At 43.0% G+C, this 22,403-nt stretch overlaps 1 protein-coding gene across 4 annotated transcripts in view; it reads right to left on the minus strand.

Moving 5' to 3' along the window:
- The window catches only part of ADCY8 (adenylate cyclase 8), a 261,395-nt gene that overhangs the window by 47,369 nt on the left and 191,623 nt on the right, over window positions 1–22,403 (minus strand). For 3 of the 4 annotated variants that reach the window (XM_051844023.2, XM_051844024.2, XM_002710549.5), the window contains 3 exons: window positions 18,260–18,360; window positions 8,403–8,604; window positions 6,535–6,624 (listed from right to left, as the gene is read on the minus strand). In XM_051844023.2, the coding sequence (XP_051699983.1) occupies window positions 6,535–6,624; window positions 8,403–8,604; window positions 18,260–18,360 (393 nt within the window). The remainder of the gene's footprint in view (window positions 1–6,534; window positions 6,625–8,402; window positions 8,605–18,259; window positions 18,361–22,403) is intronic. The other variant, XM_017341537.3, reaches the window with a different exon arrangement.

Here is a 22,403-nt window from a genome sequence, read left to right on the forward strand (position 1 = left end):
CCTTTAAATTCCTCCTTTGGGCCAGATTGTCAGGTAATTCATTCCAATGCCTCTGTGTGGAGAAAGCTGTGTGAAATGACCAGGTGAAGAGTCTCATTCTTTGGAATTTATTTTCTCTATCCAGGGTCAAAGAAAAGAGAAGGAGATCTGAGGGCTTCAGTTCCACTGTTGCATGCATCATAGGTAAGGGTTGTCATTGCAAATTATGTATCATACTTTGAATCAAAAGCCATTGAGAGGATTGTACTCTTGGGACGAAAACTGATGGGGACCCAAGAACTAAGTTTTCTAAAAGTAATAAGCATTTATTGATGCCTACTCCAATCAAGGTATGATGCTAGCACTGCATGTTCAAAGGGGGATAGGATATGGCTCAGGTCTAAAGGAAGTGGTGATCTAAAATGAGCAGCAGACATGAAACTGCCAACAATTCACCATGCAAAGTGCTTTGTAAGCAATGTGACGAAACACAGCGGGAAAACAGAGGCAGGACAAGCGTACACTATCAGGGAGAAGGCTCCTCTGGGGAAGGCTGTTTAGGAGACATGAGTTTGAGCTGGACCTTGAACGATGGAGAGGCTTTCACATGATAGAAACTGGGAAGACTGGCTAGTATGAGTATAAAGTTATGAAGGAGCAGAAGAATTAGTTCCTCAGGTTATGTTAGAGGACCACGCAACTATTTATGAGAGGTATTATACAGGTGGGCAGAGCAATGTCAGAGGTTCTCTAAAGGGCTTCTGAAGGTTTACTAGGCAAAGATGATCATGTATTTGCAAAATGGATCAATAGGAACTAATTTTTTTTTATTGCCTCAACCAACTGGGTTAGTATCCTCTTGCCATCTCTGCTCACCATCCTGTGCTCCATTGAAAGAAATCACCTCATTGACTTCCCCTTCCTGCTTCACAGTGTGATGTTGAACCTTCTAGGAGTGCTGCAAACCATGAAACATCAACTGCAATGAGGCCCCTGGACAATATCAAGGACATCTCCTCTATCCCTTTTAAACCTTGATTGGATAGTGCAGGTGTGACCAGGAAACAGGAAAATAGGAAACTACGGAAATTGCAGCTTTGTGAAAACTTTTCTCTCTCCTTTGGTTTGGACTCCTCTATTGCACATTCCCTATAACTTGGGGAGATACTAGGCTTATTGCAATTACTAAGTTTCTATCAAACAACAGTTTCTGTGTTTTTATGCTACCCTATGAAGACAGATCAAGTTGGGAGATGCATTTTTAGGATTGCTCAGCCAAACCTACAGGTATGGAAAAGACCATCAAAGCAGAAGATTTAAAAATCAAAACAGAAGATACAGAGATTAAAATTTAGGAACTATCATATTTGAGGAATACTGGAAGAAAAAATATAAGTATACAGATTAGGAATTGTTAGAGATTTGAAGAGGAAAACTATAGGACAGTAGTGAAAAAGCACACAGGATAGCTCCAAGATTAGACAACGATTTTGAGATGAGCATTCAAATGGCAATGTAGAGTGATTTTAAAAATAATTAAACTAGAAAGTAGGTTATAAAATTGTGTGTATATCCTGATTACACAATTCAAAAAATGTACAGTAATGCAAAATATGTACATGATGTACAGCTTTTGAGCAAATTTTTTCCTTTTGTAATGTCCTTTAACATGCAATATTAAATGAGGGAGTGGATGAAATATACTGTTTGGAAGTGAGTCTTTGTACCCATTATCTTTTTAAAAAAGTTTTATTTATTTATTTTTAAAGCAGAGTGATAGGGATGGCGGGAGAGATCATCCATCTGCTGGGTCACCCCCCAGATACCCGTAACTGTTGGGAACTGGCCCAGGCAGAAGCCAGGAGCTAGAACTCCATCCTAGTCTTCTTCTTGGATGACAGGGATGCAGGCACTTAAGCCTTGGTTTGCTGCCTTCCTGGAGCACTATCAGGAAGCTGGATCAGACAGAGGATAGCCAGGACTTGAACCAGGCATTCTGATGTGCAATGCAGGCAACCTAAGTGGCTGCTTAACCTGCTGCTCCACAACGTCCACCACTCTTCTTAGACATTTTAATGGCATAAATTAGTAATACTGAAACATGTGTGAAAAAATGTTAGGGCCTGGAAAGGTTCCCAGGAATCTTTAATAAAGGAAACAGGCAATCTGCATTCTAAGGGTGTTACCTTTACTTTAGGAATGAGAAGAAGAGATTCAATGATAACACATTTAATTTAATTTAATCATTGAAATATTGAATTCCATAATGTTCAGTATCACTTTCCTATCCAAGCGAGGAAAAAGAGGTAAAAGGCAGCTTAGTAGGTATGGTGGAATGTGCATAGAAGAAGAAGGACAAACACCAGAGATGTGGAAATGTGATACAATCAGGTCTCTAAATTAGATGAACTCTAGGTAAGAAGGGGGTACCAGCTGGGAGTGGTGATATTTGTGCATCAGGGGAAAGTTGGTGTAGCATAGATGTAATAATTACAATTGAACATTTACTGGGCAAATATTCTGTGCAAGGTACCCTATAAATGACTTTCCCTGCTTCATTTTACTTAATTCTTAAAATGACTCAAGGATGAGTACTATTCTTTTGACTCTTTCAGAGAAGAGGGGAATATATGTAACATTTTTTTCTGCTACTAAATACAATTTTCTTCTGTCAGATTATATAGTGGCTTGGGATATCACAAGTGGAGCAATCTCTTCCATGTTTGGAAAAAAATGGAAATTTATGGTATGAGAAGGTGTTAAGGGGAACAATATGTGATTCTGTTTATGTGACATGAACATTTTATTAACTAAACCATGCTTTTGTTATTCTGCACTGCAATGGTTGACCAATGCACTACTCTGTGCCAAGAATTGCACCAGGCTGTAAGGCACCACACTAGTGTTAGGGCATTGTCATAATGTATTCTAAATTACCTTGGCAATATAGCAAATCTTCATAGAAGCGGTGGGGGAGGAATTTGGCAAATGATCACTGAAGAGGAAGCTGAGTCTCTACTATGCAAGTCATATAAACTGGGCTCCCTTCACCCATTGGTCGCTACCCAGATCCCACAGCCTTATGAACTCCAATGATGAGAACAATGAAATCAGAAAAAAATTCAAAAATTTCACTGTGATTCAAAGGAATAATCCAACTTACTGACTCACACAGAATCTAATTCTTAGCCATCATAACTCATGGTGCAAGCAGCACAGTGAAGTCCCAACAGGCAAAGGCAGAGGCTGTTCTACATCTCCCCGAACCTCAGCCCACATTGCCCATAGCCCAGGAATGAGGGTGTTGTAAGCCTGCGAGGGCACCACAAGGGCTGAGTTGAGACAACTGGACTGACTCTCCAAACTCCAGTCTAGATTGTGTCATGTAGGAAAAATAGAGCGAAGGTTGGGTAGTTACTGAATGAGTGGGAAAGAAAGGGGAGAAAACACCAGGATGCCAAGACATGGAAATACTGGCTTGCAGGGATCCTTTAAGCCAAGCTCCTATTGCTCTCACAAAACAGCGAACTGTTTATTCAGATGTGCCAGAACCTATCATAAAGGGGCTTCATTTGAAAATGAGGGTCTTTCCATGGAAGCCACTGAGAACCACATTTAGGTGCTGGAGTGAAAGACATTCTGTTTTGTGCATGTGATCTCCATTCATTTTACCAACAGAAGTCTTTTCCCTCCCTGAGACAATTTTACAGATCACAGCTGGAATATGCTTTTTTTCACTCTTATTTTCCCATTTTATGTATTTTCAGTAGCTGCCAGAATTCCAGTTCAGAACTCAGCTACATTTTACACCATATGCTACAGCAGCCTCAGGTTTATGTCACATCAAGCAGTTTGAGAATGTGACTTTGGACTGCGTATTGTTTCTCATGGGGCAGAGTAGAGCCATCACGGACTCAGAGGAGGAAACCAAGGCTCAAGTCTTTCCAGAAGTGAACATCTAGTTCCTTCAAGTTCGGCAGACACATATCTAGGCAGACAAGCACAGCTCTGTATTTGCAGAAGGCAAAGCCTGGGGCAAGCCAGGTGCTTGCAGTAGATGGCAAATATGTCCTGTGGCCTCAATTTATTGAGCAAGATGATCCTTTGGTTGTGGAGGAAAATAGTAAGATTGTGCCTCATATTTCTTTTATCTGACTTTTTAACATTTTTAATTTTTGACTATATTTCAAAACATGCATGTATGTTAGCACCACGCTACAGATGTGTACAGCTCTATGTTTACATATAGTGTAAATTGACAGTGCAGGTTTGAAGTCTTTTTACTGGAAACAAAAAATAAATCACAGTTGACGTTGAAGTAGCAGATACTTCCTGCCAGGAATGGCTCTAAATGTTCTACATGGATTAATTCACTTAATCTACAAAACCACTATGTTTAATCCTCATTTTAGAGAACAGAAAACTGAGGCACAGAAATTAAGCTGTGTGGGTAAGAAGCTTAACCACCACTTTTGTAGGACTGGCACATCCAGGATTTTTGTGGCTCTGAGTTCGGAAGCCCAGGTGTGAGGTCCAGAGTAGACAAAGTTAATGAAGAGTGAGGCTGAGACACATTTTAACAGCTTATAAGCATCTGCCCCAGATCAAATGCCATGCTAGTGACTAAACGTTTGCTAATTCATCTAGGCACTGTGAAAACAGGTAACTCCCTATTATCCGCTTGGAGAAGGTATTAATTTTCCCATTATACAGATGAGGAAACTGAGGCTTAGCAAAAGTAAGAAATGATCCTAGATTTCACTGCTAGCAAGGCCTGGTTGGAAGTAAAATCCAGCTTTTGTCTTGTTTTCATCATCCAATTCTGGGCCTACTTGCTGTCCCTTGAGCCTAAAACATTCCCCATGTTCTCCAAACTAAGAGGTTCTCAGGAATCTGACATCCCACAGTGAATGCTAACTAGGGCCCATTCCTTGCTAGAAGGAAGGGCTCATGTCCTGCCCATCCTGACACATGCCTAAGAAGAGCTTGCTCCGCATCTAGGGACAGGGCCTGGATTCAGAAATGTGGCATTAGGATAAGATATCCATCTTGGTTTGAAGTACCAAGCCTTGGTGACTATATAAAAAGAGAGGGAAGGAAAGACAGAAAAAGGCAGCGTCAAAGCAGTGAGGAAGAGAGGAAGCCAGGCAGGTGTGGTGCTGAGTGCACCTAGCAAGGTACTGTCTGGGGCCTTGCTTCCTTCTGTATGAAGTGGACAAAGCAGTCTCTGTCCCACCCATCTGCAGGATTCCTTCATCTTATGATTACCACGTAGGTGCTCTGCACATTCAGGTGCAGGGAGGTGGGGCTTGCCCTCCTCTCACAAGGCTTTTCAGAAAAGTTCCCAGGCCTAGAGGAGACTACCTAGAGCCTCTCCCCATACTGGGGGTCCCTGAGCCTGACAGCCCCTTAGAGAGCAAATCCACCCACAGGCCTCAGGGCATGGGGTTGGTTGGGGTGTGGTGTGACCACGCAGCTGCTCTTCCTCCTAACCCAGAACTGCTACACAGTCTCCCCTCCCTCCCTTCCTCCCTCCCTCCTTTCCTTCCTTCCTTCTTCCTTCCTTCCTTCTTCCTTCCTTCCTTCCTTCCTCCCTCCCTTCTTCCTTCTTCCCTCCCTCCCTCCCTTCCTTCTTCCTTCCTCCTTCCCTCCATTCCTTCTTCCTTCCTTCCTCCTTCCCTCCCTCCCTCCCTCCCTTCCTCCCTCCCTCCTTTCCTTCCTTCCTCCTTCCCTCCCTTCCTTCTTCCTTCCTTCCTTCCTCTTTCTTCCCTCCCTTCCTTCCTCCTTCCTTCCTTCTTCCCTCCCTTCCTTCTTCCTTCTTCCTTCCTTCCTCCCTTCCTTCTTCCTTCCTCCTTCCCTTCCTTCCTTCCTTCCTTCCTCCCTTCCTTCTTCCTTCCTCCTTCCCTTCCTTCCTTCTTCATTCCTTCCTTCTTCCCTCCCTTCCTTCCTTCTTCCTTCCTTCCTTCCTCCCTTCCTTCCTCCTTCCTTCCTTCCTTCCTTCCTTCCTTCCTTCCTTCCTTCCTTCCCTCTTCCCTTCCTCCCTCCCTCCCTCTCTTCCTTCCTCCCTCCCTTCCTTCTTCCTCCCTTCCTCCCTTCCTTCCTTCCTTCTTCCTTCCTTCCTCCCTTCTTTCCTCCTTCCTTCCTTCCTTTTTCAGTGCAAACACTGAGCAACAACTCTGTTTCATAATGGAGGCGACAGCACATTCCAGTATCGGATTTTGCAGAAGAGTTACTAGAAGTGAGTAGCAAAGGAAAAGATGAAAACGGGTGGAGGGAAAAGCAAAGCAGGAAGAATAAGAAGAGGGGGGAAGGAAGAGGGACAGGGAAAGGGTGGAGGTGAGAAAAAAGGAGAGCAGGGAGCAGGAAAGAAGAACAGTCGACGTCAGGGGGAAGGGAAGGCAGCAAAAGGGAGGAAGAGAGGGGAGGAGGAAGAGAGAGGAGAAGCAAAATGGTCTCTTGGGTGCTTTCGTGGGCTCTTTAGCCATTTCTGTATACTTGGAGCCGGCAGGGCTATCTCTGTCCGACTCTCATCATGGGGAGCCCATAAATAAATACCTCTGGGTAGGAGCAGATATCTGTAAACACAGCTGAGGAATTGAAAGTCAGGTTCTTCAAGGGTATCGACTTGTCAAAATCACACCACAGCTGCGGATTAAAAAAAAAAAAAGAACAACAACAACAAAAAAAAACAAAAACACACAGGAACAACAAAGTCAGTGTGAGTGCTGGCAACGGAGCAGTGTGCTATCAGCTGCTGGGCCTCAGCACAGCTGGGGTGGACTGGGCCCTGGAGGGGGTTGGTTTCAGAATGGCAGGACCAGCGTTGCTCTCTTTTATTTAGAAAATGAGTATTGGCTCAGAAAAAGCTTTTGCAAGCTGGTTGAAGCTAGTTGCTCAGTTGGCCCCATCACACAGGGTCACTGGCGTGTGCATGTGGGGCTTGGAAGAGAGAGGAAGATGGTGGGAGAAGTCCAGGGTGAGTTCACGGCCTGTCTCCAGATAAAGAGCAGGGCGCATTTGGGGATCGTAAGGGACACTTTTTCCAGGAAGACTCTTAATGTGGTGGGCGATGGGCATTTTCAAGGACAGAAGTAGCTGTTGGAGATTTTGTGGCACTTGGAAAAGAGCAACTACTGCTGGCCCAGTGCCTTCTCTGTGCCAGACACTTTGTACAAAGCCTCACAGCCACCTTGTGATGGAGCTGCTGTGTTAATCCCCATTTTACAACTGAAAAATATGGAACTCCGAGAAGTAAAGTAACTTGTCAGGGTCACTGAGCTGGTGACTGGTGGAGCTGAGATTTGAAGGCAGGTCTATCTGACTCCAAAGCCTTTGCTCTTCCTAACACACGCCTGTGGCAAGGGTGGCCCCAGTGGTTGCCCTGTCCTAGAGCCAGCGGGCTTATTTCCAAATCCCGTACCCCGGAAATATCTGACGCATCATCGAGGCAGCCTGTGATCAAGATCCTAGGTACTTTCATTTCAATTGTGATAAACTATAGGGTTCTCCGAGCGTCACTCAATGGTGATTTTCCTAACTAGCCCCTCTCCCTGGGCCAAGTTTAAGACGTGGAATCAGAGAAGTCACCTCTTACATCCAGCTGCCTGAGTCATGGACACACAGACTGCTTGTGTATGTACGGACAAGACCTGTAGCTACCCTGGCACCAGTCCAGAGAGAAAGTGAAATCGTTACAACGAGGGTCACCAAATTAACAACAGTGACATGTCACAGCGGTCGGGATTTCATCTATGTGTCACATCAGCTACGCACTGTGAGAAAGCCAGAGTTGAGATACTCAATCTTCCCCAAATGCCATTTCCTCATCCAATAAACAGGGATGATAATACCTACCTGTGGCACATAGCAGGTGCTCATTAAGTGGCAGCTCTATTATGTCCACGTCGCCCACCCCACTCCCACTCCAAGAGATCACTTAGTATATGAGAATGCGTGTGGGTCATGGAGTCAGACAGACCTCACTAGCAAGTTATTTCATGTCTCTGAGCCTCAGTTTCTTCAGCCATAAAGTGGGGATAATGAGACTTACCTCACGGGGTTTCTGTGAGGATTAAATACGAAAAATACACAAAGCTTCTCCTTCAGTGCATGGCACATAGTAGGTAGGTACTGGGAATAAGTGAATAGTGATGCTTATAAAATTATAATGGATTGGCCCAAGAGTAGGGAAACTGAAGGGCTTTTGGAGTTCCTTTGGAGTAGATAACTCCTGCACTGGGAAAAAGACAATTTTCCAACAGACAGTAGCCACATCTTTGTTCTCTGTCACTCTGTTTGGGGCTGGACAGGATCATAAGGGTAGCTGTTACTAAGGAAGGGAAATGCAATAAGCTATAGGCTCCATAAACTTTTGATCCCACTGTACACTAGACATAGAGGGTTGGAGGACTTGAGATGCTTACGATATTTAGGACGGCTCCCAGGAAATTAATCAAGATGGAGGCAAAGATGATGACGTTCCGGGCCAAGTAGTTCTCGTTAATCCAACAGCAAGTTTTCCTCAGGACCAGGGGCAAACACTTATAATCCTCTGCTGTGGTGATCAGGACCAGAGCTGAGTGCAGCATAATCAGAATGGAGAACTGGATGGTCATTGGCATCACTCTGTGGGGAAACACAGAACACTGGATCACAGGGGACCAAGCATCTGATCTCCACCTGTGGTGCAAAACTGTGGTTATGCCCATGATCTCTCTTCCCCACCCCTGCACCCATTACTTCTTCCAAAGTTCTATTTGTTCAAGATAAGCACTGTGTGCAAGAGATTTTTTTTTTATTACATCCATCAGGAGAATACTGTCTCTGTTGAGAAACTTTACAATAAGCATTAAATATTTGGCTTGATTTATAGCTGCTGTCTATGTCTCCCTCTTCTTTTATCATTCACTTTTCTCACGAGGCAACTGCTACTAAGGCAACACATCACTGGAATTTTATTTCAATATCATGGCTATGGGAGGAACATATATGTGCTTTCCCGTTCAAGACGAGTACCCTTATGCCAAGAACTAGACTTGGCACTGGTTCCATGTTGCCTGGTTTGGTTAGTGATGGCATGGAATATCCTGTATGCCAGTTGTGACGTGGGTGAGGAGAATCCATCCCTATCCAAGCATCACTCCAAAGCTTGTGCTTCAACTTTCAAGGTCTCTTTAAAGCCCTATCACATGGTAATCTGTCTGCTGCGCGCCTCTGCTGAGCGTCAGAATATTCCTAGCAACTCAGGGACCTACAGCTCCTTCTCCTTGGGAATTCATTTCTTGTTCTCTATCGAATGTCCAGTCATTCATGTCCTACACTGACATCTCCAATATTTTTCACCTAGTTTCAGCCAGCAGTCTGGTACAGGTAATAAAGTATATCTTGATAGATATGCTGGGAATTATTTTTAAAGATTTATGTATTTATTTGAAAGGCAGAATTACACAGAGGCAGAAGCAGAGAGAGAGAGAGATACAGAAGTCTTTCATCTACTGGTTCACTGCCCAGATGGCTACAAAGGCTGGAGCTGCACCATCTGAAACCAGGAGTCAGGAGCTTCTTCTGGGCCTCCTATGAGGGTGCAGGGGCTCAAGGACTTGGGACTGCTTCCCCAGGGCATAGCAGACAGCTGGATCGGAAGTGGAGCAGCAGGGACTTGAACCGGTGCCCATATGGGATGCCAGCACTGCTGGTGGTGGCTTTACCACTTTATGTGCTACACCACAGAGCCGGCCCCAGGAGATTTTATATCTGCTATTTATTTCATAAATTGAAGGTCATTCATCTGGCTTTCATCTCTCCTACTGCCTGATGTTTAGTGAATTAAATTGGACCTATGTCTTCTCTCATTATCTCTTAATATTGTCCTGTCTGAACTTGCTAATTTATTAGAATAAAACTAGTATAACTAATGTATTGATGTCTGACCATGTGCTATAGGATCTATGTTGAGCACTTCCTATATTCTCATTTCTAGTTCTAAGAACACACCTAGGTTGTGTTTTGATCGCTCTCTCTTTCTCATTCCCTCTGTGTTTTAGATGAAGACGTAAGGCTCAGAAGGAAGGCATTACTTCCCAGGGGCCATTCATTCGGTAAGTGTTACAGTTAGGATTTAAAGTCTACTCTGCTCTGCCATCCTGCCATTCTAATCACCTTGGTGACTAACAGTATCTGGTGAGTTTCCCACGCATGCAGTCATCTGTTTTCCTTCTGTGGTTTTGCCATAATAACTGTTCATTCACAGGTTTTCCCCCCAGGCACAGTGGTGGCATCAGGGGTACTGGGATAAAGGATGCATCGTCCTTCTAGGAGATCATGGTCCAGAGTGGGATGGAGGTGTGCTACTGATGAGCTACCATATAATGTGCTGTGATCTATGGAGAATTACAGAAAACAGGGAAGGGAGGTAAGGGAGTTTCACAAAAGAGGTGATATTTGGGTTAAAGATTGGGGTTTAAAAATAAAGAGAAGGTTCAAAGTGGGGAACATGAACAAAACATCAGAGGAATGAGAATGACCAGTGTTTTTAGGGGTTTCCAATAATCCAGGTGCTGAGGCTGTGGGACAGGAGGGGATAAGGCATAATACATGCTGTGCTATGGAACTAGGGCCCTATAGGTGATGTGCACATGTTTCAGATGTCTAATGAGAGAATGACCTGATCAGATACTTGTATTTGAAAGACAACTATTGTAGGAGGTGGAGGATGCACTGAAGAGGAAACATGCTTAGAAGGTTAAATTAACAGTGGCATGGGTTAACCAGGATGAGCCTGGGGCAACAGCACTGATATTGGGAAAGGCAGGAAAAAGTGTGGGGAAATTTCCAGCTGTGTGCACAGGGGTATTGAAGAGAGGGAAGTCAGGAGTGACAGTAATGTTTTTACCATCTTACCTGGTCAGTATAGGGAGAGCAGCTAGTTTTTCACAGGGGCCGGTGGATTTGATTCAGGGGAATGTAAATGTTTGGCCCTTGTGGATCACCCACTGGGATATTTGTGAGTGAACAGCTTGGGTGAACAGGGGTGGCTGGAGATTCTGTGAGTGGAAGGACTTGTCCAAGGAGGGAATGGACAGTAAAAAGACAGAGGATGCAGGATGGGACTGAGGGAGGAGACAATGGACTGGAAGAGAAGGCAGCAAAGGGAATTTGGGAAATGTGTTTAGGGCAGCCAGGGATAAGGAATTTACAAGGTGTGGGTAGCCAAGAGTGTCCATTCCTTCTTCCTGGTCAAGCAACTTGAAGGCTGGGATATGATTGCTTCCACAGCCCCAGGTATTGTTGTTGGAGGGTTTTGTTCTTTTTCATTTGCACAGTTTTGATTTTGTGGATCACCTTGACAAGAAATCTCTGTGGGAGTTGTAGATACAAACAGAAGGTTTGTGCAGCAGTATGTCCCCAGAGGGATTCAGGCAGATGGGAAGCCTCCCCCAAAGCAGACTGCAATAGCACTGCCTGACAATGCTCCATTATTCCTGGGTACCCAGGGGAGGCAAAGCAAGGAGAAGGCAGGCAATCGCTTTGTCAGGCAGCCCCACGAGAGGAGGGGCAACTTCCAAGGCTGATGTGTCTCAATAACGTGAGGCAGCCATGGAGAATGGAGAATAAGGATGTCTTGTTTCAGGTGTGAGGCAGAAGCAAACCCGAGGAAGGCAAGTCTGAAAGCTGCTTGGCAGGGCCTCTGAAGTCTACATGGTGACCACTATCAGCTAAAGTCTATGGTGTCAGCATGGTATCCTGGGGCTTTCAGAATGTTTATGGAAAAGTGCATATTATGGGAAAACTTGTTTGGATTTCAAATTCTTTTGTACCCAAATAATCTTTTAATTGAAAATTTCCATGAACTTTCTGAAGTTCCCTTGTGCAAGGACCTTAGAAAACTGATTTTGGTTCTCACTCCTACCTTTTCTCTCTCTCTCTGTCTCAGTACTCCAGGCCCAGGCCATATTGAAATAAATGCAGCCTGTCCCAAAGGCAATGCAATGTGTCTGCACTTAACTTGGGCATATTTATCCTGCAGGTCTCAGATTTCTTTTGGACACTTCTGTGACACCTGGCACAGTGCTAGTATACAGAAGGTGCTCAATGAATGCCATTGACATACTTTGTGAGGGTAGAGAAGACTCTGTTCCTCTCCTCACCGGCCTTTACAGGGAAGAGGACCGCTGCCTGCACTCCCAGGTTTGCTCTCTCCCCGCTTACTCTGTTCTCCAGGCAGGCGCAAGTACTAATCCAGACCTGTCTAGGGCTCAGTGGACCTCAATCTGCTCAGAGGAATAGGATCACTGTCAAAGGTTAGTGTTCTGCACAGTTAAGACACCTATCCTCTCCTCCTCTTAGCTCCATGGGGCTGATGCAGAAGCCAGAGCCTTGATCTGCCCTAAGGCGGAGGCCGAGTATGTCTTCCTTTAGGCAAGGAAGCCCAGATCGGCTTAGCCTTGGCCCTGGGCATAGATGCGCACCTTCTCAGGCGCACCTCACTCAGTTCTGGCACTGATGGCTGTGTCTTTGTTTGATCTTGGTCAGCATCACAGTGTGAAGATCTCACATGAGTTTCAAGGCAGGGTCTAAGGGTAGGTGCATTTTCAAGGGGTTCCTCATGGAGCAGGTGAATCACACTCTAAATTCTAGCTTTTACTGCAGTGTTGCCTGGGCTATTAGGCACCTGCTCAGAAGTTTATAAAATTGACACTATGTTGCTCATTTAGCTGTTGGGCTTTTGTATACTCTTTGGGGAATAGGAAGGGTCAGCAGAGAATGCTGCAGGGCTGTGTGAGAAAATTCTTTCACGGAATCCACTTGAATCATGACCCAGTATCAAATGACTTCCTAGCTTTGCTGCAGAAGGGAGAGGAAAGATAGGCAGGTATGGTTCAGTTCTAAGAGCAGAGCTATGTGTACTTGAACCTGAAGTTGTAAATCAGAACTGTAGCATGGCTTGGGTAAGGTAAGGAACTTTCTGAGCATAGTTTTTAAATATGTGAAATCAAGATTTTTAAGCTTGCCTTTGAAAGGAGGCTCAGCAGCTAAATCTAGTAATAAAGCCATTTAGTAAGAACTCAAAATATTAGTCCTTTTCCTGTGTTCATAGTGAAATTTGGGAAAAACAAGGAACTTTAAGGTTCTATGGGAAAAGTATTAATTACAAGACAGGCATTTGAAGCAAGATACTGGCACTGAGTACCTTGGTTAGCAAAGTAAAATGCCTCTGGAAAACTCTGCAGCAGCTCCTCCGTCTTCGTTTATTTCTGCACACATAAACATTATAACATCGTGTTGTAAATTTCATCTAATTATAGAGCTACTCAGGCATCCAGGGGTTCTGAATTTGCATTTGCATTGTTGGTGCACATTAAAGGCAAGAAAACCTTTCATTTTTGAAACTGAGTCTCAAAAAGAATGACAAGGAATTGGCAAACAGCTCTACCAAATCCTTTCTAGACATTAAGTGCTAATCACTCCCTGCAGTCTGTCTTCAGAGCAGGGTTTGGGTTGATATCATGCTTTGACGTTTGCTGGGGAGGCAGGGAGCAGTGAGCAACTGCATATGGTAGTTTGCGGTGTACTAGGACACAGAATCTCAGATCACAGCGAAAGATGACATTTGAGAGACACTTTAGAATGCGCAGAGAGCTTCTGAGCCTTGTTGCAACTCTTAGAGATACACATTCACAGACCTTTGAACAGGTGAAAATTCTATGGCCTAGAAAGGGAAAAGGGACTAAAATTTGCTAAAAATGAACATGGCTAATTTACTTCTTCCTGCAATACTGCAAAAATGGGCATTATTGTTTCCATTTTACAGATAAGGAAACTGAGGCCTCAGAGAGATTACATGCTTACATATAGCTGGTAAGATTAACAGAAAATAATAAGACCCAGTGCCTCTTTCATTCTTCTCTTCCTTCTGACCTTCCCTTGCTCACTACCCACCTCCCTCTCTCCTCTTTCATCATTTCTGTCTGTCTGCCTCTCTGGTACATTGAAGATACATTATTATGTAATCAAAAAAATCTTTTAAAGTGTTTTTCCAGAGTTTGCTCTCCTCAGAGCAAAGTCTATGTGCATGTGGAAAAGAAAGAATGGCACTGGGTATTGTCTTTCTTTGTAGGGTTCACTAACTTTGCTTTGGGGGCTGGGGATTAGCTGTGGTCCTATGAGTAGAGATGGCCTCATCTGCTAAAAAACCCATGCCAGAAGAAATGTGAAGGAGAGGCACCCACCATCTGCCTCGGTGCAAACATCAATCAGAAAGAAAATGAGTTGGCGAGGAAACCATCACATATTAAAGCGAGTTTTTGACGTGTCTGGGGCGAATGAGCCTCCCAATTCCCACAACAGGTGGACTGGCTGGTCCAAGCTCAGCTTTGAAATTTCCTTCATTGTCAGGTTTTCCCCTTCACTAAGTAGGTGAGGTTGGGCCCTGGCTGTATTTCAATTCCAGGCTGCAGCTTGAACCCAGGAAATCAGGAAACTCTGCTGGCTGGCTGCTGGGTAAAATTCTGGGCCTCTCTCTCTGTGACTCCAGGAATCAGGATGCCAGGGCTGGCTTCCCTCCCTGCTCATGCCATATGGGAAGGTGGCATGCCCCCAGTCCTCCTCTGTCCTCTTCTGCCTCCTAGAGAGCTCCTTCAGGAGGCATTTGCACAGCCACTGTCACCTCCTCTGGGAAGCCCACCTTGATCTCTTTTCCTCACTCCCACCCATATATCCTATCCCATCTTATCATTTCCCTATCGTGATTGTGAATGCCCTGTCACAGCTGCTCATCTGATTGCCTTTTATCCCTATTGTCTTGTAAGCTTCATGATTGCAAGGCCCTGACTGTGTCTCAACTGGCACAGATGGCACATAGTAGGTGTTCAGAGATGTTTGTTGGGAAAGTTAATACCACAATCCTCTTGGCTCCCACTTCCCCACAGAGAGAAGTGAAGAGGGGGTCCAGAAAGCTTGTGTGACTATGACAAGACTCCACCAACATTCACAGGTCTGTTCCGAGATCCCCTTTCCCAGATTCTCACAGGCTCCTGGATAGTCAGAGAACCCATTCTCTCCTGGTGCTCCCTAGTACCCTTCTGTATTTCATATGCATATATGCATGTAGCGTCCCAGAAGAATTTTTTGTCCCCTTTTTGTTCAGAGATATGTTCTGGTACATAATAAACTTTCAATGGCTGTTGTTGGAAGACTTTCCTAGCACACTTTTGGCAGAAGTACACAGGCCTTCTCTCTCTCTCTCTCTCTCTCTCTCTCTCTCTCTCTCTCTAAGACTTAAAAAACTTTAAAGCCTATCAGAGAGGCAGACACCCAAATACATACATATACACGTGGAGGGGGAGAGAGTGAACACACACACACATACACACACAGACAAAGAGGGAGAGGGAGAGGGAGAGGGAGAGAGGGAGAGGGGGAGAGAGGGGGGAGAGAGAGCGAGAGAGCGAGAGATTGCGTTGGATCCAGGAACTAGGAATGCAATTGAGGTCTCCCACATGGTTAAGAGGAAACCAATTACTTGAGCCATTTCCATTGCCTCTCAGGATTTGCATTGGTGGGAAGCTGGAATAAGGAGTCAGAGCCAGGAGCTGAACCCAGGGACTCCAATGTGGGATGCTAGGACACAAGTGTTTTAGCTGCCAGGTTAAATGCCTACTCCCAAGAACTTCTTCAAATTGTAAAATGAGGCATCAAGAAAACCACACAAAAACACAGCTTAACTAGTTATGAAGTGTTTGCCTGTGTAACAACTCCTGGCTCCTGAAATAGACCCTGCAGAGCACACCCAAGGCCCATCAGTGTGCCCTGTCCCAATCCCAATCCTTTCTACCAACTCCAATTAATCACTTTCCGTTTCTGGATAGTTTTATCATTCATTCTTGAATGTTATAGTTTATTCTTACTCATTTTTAAAAATCAAATTTAAATTCCCTTTTAAATCTTGAACAAAACTAAGTTCTCTCTCCCTTTATTTTCCTTGCAACTTATTTATTGAAGAATATGTGCTTTTGCTGCTGTCTGGATTTCACTGGGGCCACTCATTCAATACCCTCTGTGCTCTGTAATTCCTGCCAAACGGAATCTGGATTCAAAAGCCTGATCAGACTTGGGCTTAATCCCTCTCCTGTTCTTCCATCATGAGCTATGGTTGTCTCTCCATTTTGTGCTGAAGTTCCTTTGATGTTCAATTCCCAGATCCATTAATTCTTGGTGAGGGGGATTTGGCATATGGTGACATTTTAGCTATGAAATTTATTTAAAAATTATTGACCTGGATACTTTCATGATTTTTCTTTTTAAGGTACAGTTCATATGGGAAACAGAAAAAAAAAATACTTGCTTCATCTGTTCACTAATCTGCAAGATAATGTAATCAGTTTCCTATCATTCACCCCAAATTTTCAACTTTAAAAACTATCACTATAAACTCACAACATTTGCTGGGTTTTTGTTGAATGTTTGAATAATTATCTACAGTGAAGTTCAATCAAAGTTCAGTCAAAGTCAAAGTTCATCTCTGGACAGTGACGAATGTTCATCTTTGGACAGATCTTTAATATGGCTTCTGAATCCTTTTCATGGTTCCTTGCATTTTTGTAGGACACGCTTTCCACTTTGCCAGTGATGTTTCCTAAATGAGATTTGTCTTCCATTCTTATTCCTTCATTCTACTCAACTCAAAATGATGGCTTTTCTGCAAATAGTTCCTTGCACAATCCAGTTGGAATGAATTACTGATTGTGATACAAGGCAGTTACGTTGTCAAAAGCGAAGACTTTGGCCCTGGGTCCAAATTCCAGCTGACATGTTTTATAGAGGTGTGACCTGGGATAAATCTTCATCCATCAAATGGGTATTAGAAATGCTGCCTCTCATAATGCTTATCTTTGAGGCTTTACTGAGAAAATCCATGCAAAAGATTTAGCATTTTCCTGGCATATAGTAAATCCTTGGTAATTGCGAGCCATTTTTAATGTCTCCGTCTCCTTCTAAATTATATCTCACAGGCTAGAGATTTCCTTTTGCAAAATTACATCATGCTCAGGGGCTAGCATGTAATAGATATTTGTCTGTGATAAATACTTTTGTCTATAATGCATATTTTAAAAATTAATTATTTTTAACCACATGAGAGAAAACTCATGATAAATTTGGGAAGAAAAAATTTAACCCAGAAAGCAATCAGGAACTAGCTTGCAAGACAGGAAACAGGAAAAGGGAGGGTTATTGGACTAATCCAGATTTAGGCTCAATTTCTGGGTTTGACACCTAAAACTTGTGTGATATAAGCATGTGTCTAACAAGCATGAGGAACTGAGGCTTTAGGGTTAGGTTTGCTGGGCGTGAGGCTAGGCTGCAATATGATTCAACTGAGAATCTGGGCAACTGCATTCACCAGTCTGAGCTCCAGTTCTCTCCTCTTTAATGTGGCTATAACCATTGTGCCTAGGGTTGCCATGAGGATTCATGTGTAATTGTATGTAAAATATCTGGAACAGTACACATACAGACGTTTGTACTATTATTGAAGTGCCAGTTTTGCTGACCCAAGAAGCAATGATATTGTATCTGTGAATCACTCACATTAACAAATGAACAAATAAATGGCTGTAACAGTTTCCTTGTTCATGAGTGCTATGTCCAGTGAGAGTGGAGCCTATTCTGATTTTTGTGGCATTTTTATTTTGACTGGGGAAAGACTCTTGCCTTGGCAGAATAATAAGACTATTATTCAGGGTAGGATGATCAGAATAGACACTGCAGTTGTCAAACATTTTGATGTGAACTGTGTATCTTGACATTTTATTATTTATTTATTTATTTATTTATTTATTTTTTTTGACAGGCAGAGTGGACAGTGAGAGAGAGAGACAGAGAGAAAGGTCTTCCTTTGCCGTTGGTTCACCCTCCAATGGCCGCCGCGGCCAGCGCGCTGCGGCCAGCGCACCGCGCCTATCCGATGGCAGGAGCCAGGTGCCTATCCTGGTCTCCCATGGGGTGCAGGGCCCAAGTACTTGGGCCATCCTCCACTGCACTCCCTGGCCACAGCAGAGAGCTGGCCTGGAAGAGGGCAACCGGGACAGAATCCGGTGCCCCGACCGGGACTAGAACCCGGTGTGCCGGCACCGCAAGGTGGAGGGTCAGCCTAGTGAGCCGCGGCGCTGGCTTGTCTTGTCATTTTAAATACTGGTCCCTTGAAAAGGTCAAGTGGCTGACTCCAGGTGCACAACACCATCTCTAAGACATTGACCAGATAACTTAGTCCTTTTATACTTACCTTGAAGAAGGAAGCAAACTTTGTATTGTCGTGATAAATAGAAGAACAATAAATGCACAGACTAAGTTTGACTTGAATACTTCATCCCTCATTTGAGAATACTGTAATTAAAAAGAGAGAGAGAGAGCAAATGAATTACTTTGCAACAGAGTTGAGTTTTTGGAAGAGTTAAGTTTGAGGAGAGTTTGGGGTTGGGGGAAACAGTAAGAAGGAACAAAGCAGTTAAATCTTAAAACAGATAAACAAACAAGAATCCGTATCTTATAATCTTAATGGAACATTATCTTTCAGTGTGATACAATCTCATTCAAAATGAAGGTGGTATGGGAGGGGAACTTTGCATGAGCTTATCCAGTTTTTTGCCTCACTTTGAACTAATATCATTTTAACAGAACAGTAGAAAACACAACCACAGTGACTTTCTTCACACGTAAATGTAAGTCAAGCTCGGGATTTTGCTTTCTTTCTCGATTTGTTTAGGGATATGGGGAACTATTTGCCCAGGAGTCTTTCTGCCTCTATTTTTGTTAAACTATTGAAAATGAGTTCACAGAATCTTAGAATAGAAAGTAGCCTAAGAGATTTAAAAAATGTAGCCCTTTCATTTCATAGAGAAACCAAGACTGAGAGACCAATGTGTTTGACGCCCTTTGGTTGTCTGATAGAGGTGGCCCTGAGGAATAATAATAACGTTATTTCCATTACTCAGAGTACTTAGTAATTCCATTGCTGAGCTTAAAACCTTCTGGAAGGTCAGAACTGAATGTGGACTTCCCTTTTCCTGCCTTGTCTCCTGAACCATCTTGGAATTTTTAAGCTGAAGATTAATCTTTCAGAAGGAAGGAAGGATTGATTTTTTAAAAGAGTAAAAGATCTTAAAATTAACTAAATGAAACCTCTCATGTTACCTCACATATATCACATCATTGAAAATATACACAAAGTAGTACATTCAAAGGAAGAGACATGCCTGAATTCCTTCTAACAACCAACTGCACAAGATATAATTATTTTTTGCTGGCTGACTGATAATTTCAAACTGGCTTCATAATATGGATTTGTTGATGGTATTTTTTCAAACAACAGCAACAACCAATAACAGTTATCTTGGGTGTACTTCATCCTTCCCCTTTTTATTGTCAGCATCTTCATCTTTACTTTCTGTCACTGTCACTAACCCTCACAGCCTCTTAGACTTGTAGGGGACCATCACCTTCCCACTTCAGAGATCCTCTCCATAACATCCCTGTTGTCTACTCACATGGATGTTGATAATCCTCAGCTGATCTTCTCTGCTTTGTCTGGGGAAGTGGGTTTCTTTGTAAGCTGGGCCATAGCATGTTAAATATTCCTAGGTACTCCCAGTGCCTGAGCCAGAGACTTACTCCTTTGTGAAGAGTCCCTTTCCATCGCTGGCCGGTCCTCACTATGAAAAGAGTCTTTCCTATAGATACTAAACCTGAGGCTCTGTGAACCCTTTCCTGAATATTTCTTGGTGATGGCTTGAAAAAAGTCACAGAATCCTTATTTGCCCAGATTAAAGGTGCATATGGTTTCATGTTTTCCTTTTTCTTCAGATGGTAAGCTGTGTGAAGAGAAAGAAGGCTTGCTTTTCCTCCAAACCTGCAAGTCTTTTCCTGTGAACAAAGCCAATTTTTTGAACCTCACTTCTGTTTTTTTTTTTTCCTGTCAAATGGGGACATTAATACAAGTCACAGCTATTGCAATAATAAAACATTTGATTATTTTCATGTATGAAATCCAGCGTCTAGCATAGCGACACTACAGAAGAGCCCTATAGTTGTGAAGTTGCTGTCAATCAAATATAAAATATAGGGTTTCAGAATGGAGTCCTTTATTATTTTGAAAATGTAAGGAAAACAGGACTATGAAAAGAACATTCCTCATTAGCTCGGATTGATAGGGTACTGGGATTGAGTGGTGATTCATTTAACTTCCTCTTGACTTGTGAAAGTCTGAAAATTCTGATTCATAGTGATATTAGATTAGTTGTTTGCTCCTGCCTGCCAAAGTTAGACCCCCCTTGTTTTGCATCTGTTCTGTCCTCACCTGACATGGACTATTCTATAGCTAGACTACCTGTATTTGAATGCAAATCCAGCACTTACCAGCTATGCAATCCTGAACAGATTCACTAAGTTTTCTATTTTTGTTTCCTTATCTTGAAAATGGGTACAATAATATGAACTATTCATACTGTTTTTGGACTGAGTAGAACAACAAGCTGCTTAAGAGTAGTCTGATATTACAGTAAAAATAAAATCACAAAACATATCAGCAAAGTATCTGACATAGAAAAATGCAAAAAATAGCCATGACCATGTAGTTTAAGTTTTATGGTCTCACTTTATGCATCTAAATAAGAAATGGAATGGTTCAATAAGGTCTAAATGTCCTGAAGATAAAAATCTGTATTTATTCTCAATGTCTTATTCCAGAGTCTAGCATCCTAATCCATCAGAAATTTTATCCTTGTACCTGGCCTTCTTTTCTTTGCCACTTGCCTTCTTGATCATCTTAATGCAATCATTGTAAATCTAATAGGAGTTGGTGGGAAGAGAAATAAAACATTTGGAAGTTTATGGTGCATTTTTCTTCAAATCTTTAAGCCTCCCTTTAACTCTGATTTTCTTGAAAGGGGACAGAGAAAACTGAGAAATTCTAACTTAGATAAGAGCCCGTTGTACTCCATTGGCTGAAGGATTATGTAGATTCCCATGTGTGGCAATTCCTTGTTTTTATGTGGCTGCTGGTGGGGAAAACAAAGTCATGTTAAATAAAAACTTTGGAAATATTCAGCACAGAACTTGGTTCATGGCAAGTATTGTTTGTGATAGTTGTTATCACACAAAAAAATGGGCAAAATCTAGTAGCTGATTTCCATGTAAAAACTGAAGCTTATCTTTACTTTGGTCTGTTGTTGGGCCAAACTGGTTTTGCTGCTGCCTGAAAACATTCATTCACACAACTGACACTAGAATGCTTGAACTGATTTGACTTTGCGTGGAAGTCACAGCTTACACATCTTGTGAGTTCAAGGAATCATAATTCTCTTCCTTCTATCCTAAGAGAAATGGTGATTCATGTGTCCACTCATTCACTTAACTGACTTTCACAGGGGCATGGTTAGCCATGGTGATTTGCACTTGTTTTAGTCTATTTTTATCAAAATTTTGGATTCTTCAAGGACAATGCTTTAGATTGCTTGGGTATATTGTATAGACATATGTGTATGTTTTTGTGTGTGCAGAGTGAAAAGGGGATAAAAGAAATGTTCATGATTTCAGTTTTGCCATTTTTTTTTGCCTCTAAGGTATTTGCCTCATGCATTGCTTCATAACCCCTCCAACACATGCTACTTGCTACATTATCAACCCATTCCCAAAGGTATGGGAAACAGTCCTATGAAGATGTGGTAGGATCTTTCATTGTGATAGTACAGTCTGGACTAGGTGACACAGTGAATTTGATTTGAATGCTAATTCTGTTGCCTTCTACAGGTGTGAGTATTGGAAAACTGCTCACATTCTCTGTGTCTTCTTCACTTGCCAAATAGTAAAGTGAATACCTTCAGGTCAGGATGTTGCAATAATTAAATCAAATATATATATATATATATATAATATTCATGATAAGTTGGCAAGTGATCGACAAATACTAATTTACTTGTGACATCCCTGCATTAGCCTCTGAGGCACTTAATAAGGACACTTCAAAAAAAGTGCATGGAAAATTCAGTTAAAAGATAAGTTTATGGCTGGCACCGCGGCTCAATAAGCTAATCCTCTGCCTGCGGCGCCAGCACATAGAGTTCTAGTCCTGGTTGGGGTGCCGGATTCTGTCCCGGTTGCTCCTCTTCCAGGCCAGCTCTCTGCTATGGCCCGGGAGTGCAGAGGAGGATGGCCCAGATCCTTGGGCCCTGCACCCCATGGGAGACCAGGAGAAGCACCTGGCTCCTGCCTTCGGATCAGCACGGTGTGCCGGCCGCAGCACCAGCTGCAGCGGCCATTGGAGGGTGAACCAACGGCAAAGGAAGACCTTTCTCTCTGTCTCTCTCTCACTGTCCACTCTGCCTATCAAAAAAGAAAAAAAAGGTAAGTTTATATTGCTGTAATTTTTTTTA

The sequence above is a fragment of the Oryctolagus cuniculus genome, chromosome 6, assembly GCF_964237555.1.
Source record: "Oryctolagus cuniculus chromosome 6, mOryCun1.1, whole genome shotgun sequence".
In the NCBI taxonomy this organism is placed as follows: Eukaryota; Metazoa; Chordata; class Mammalia; order Lagomorpha; family Leporidae; genus Oryctolagus; species Oryctolagus cuniculus.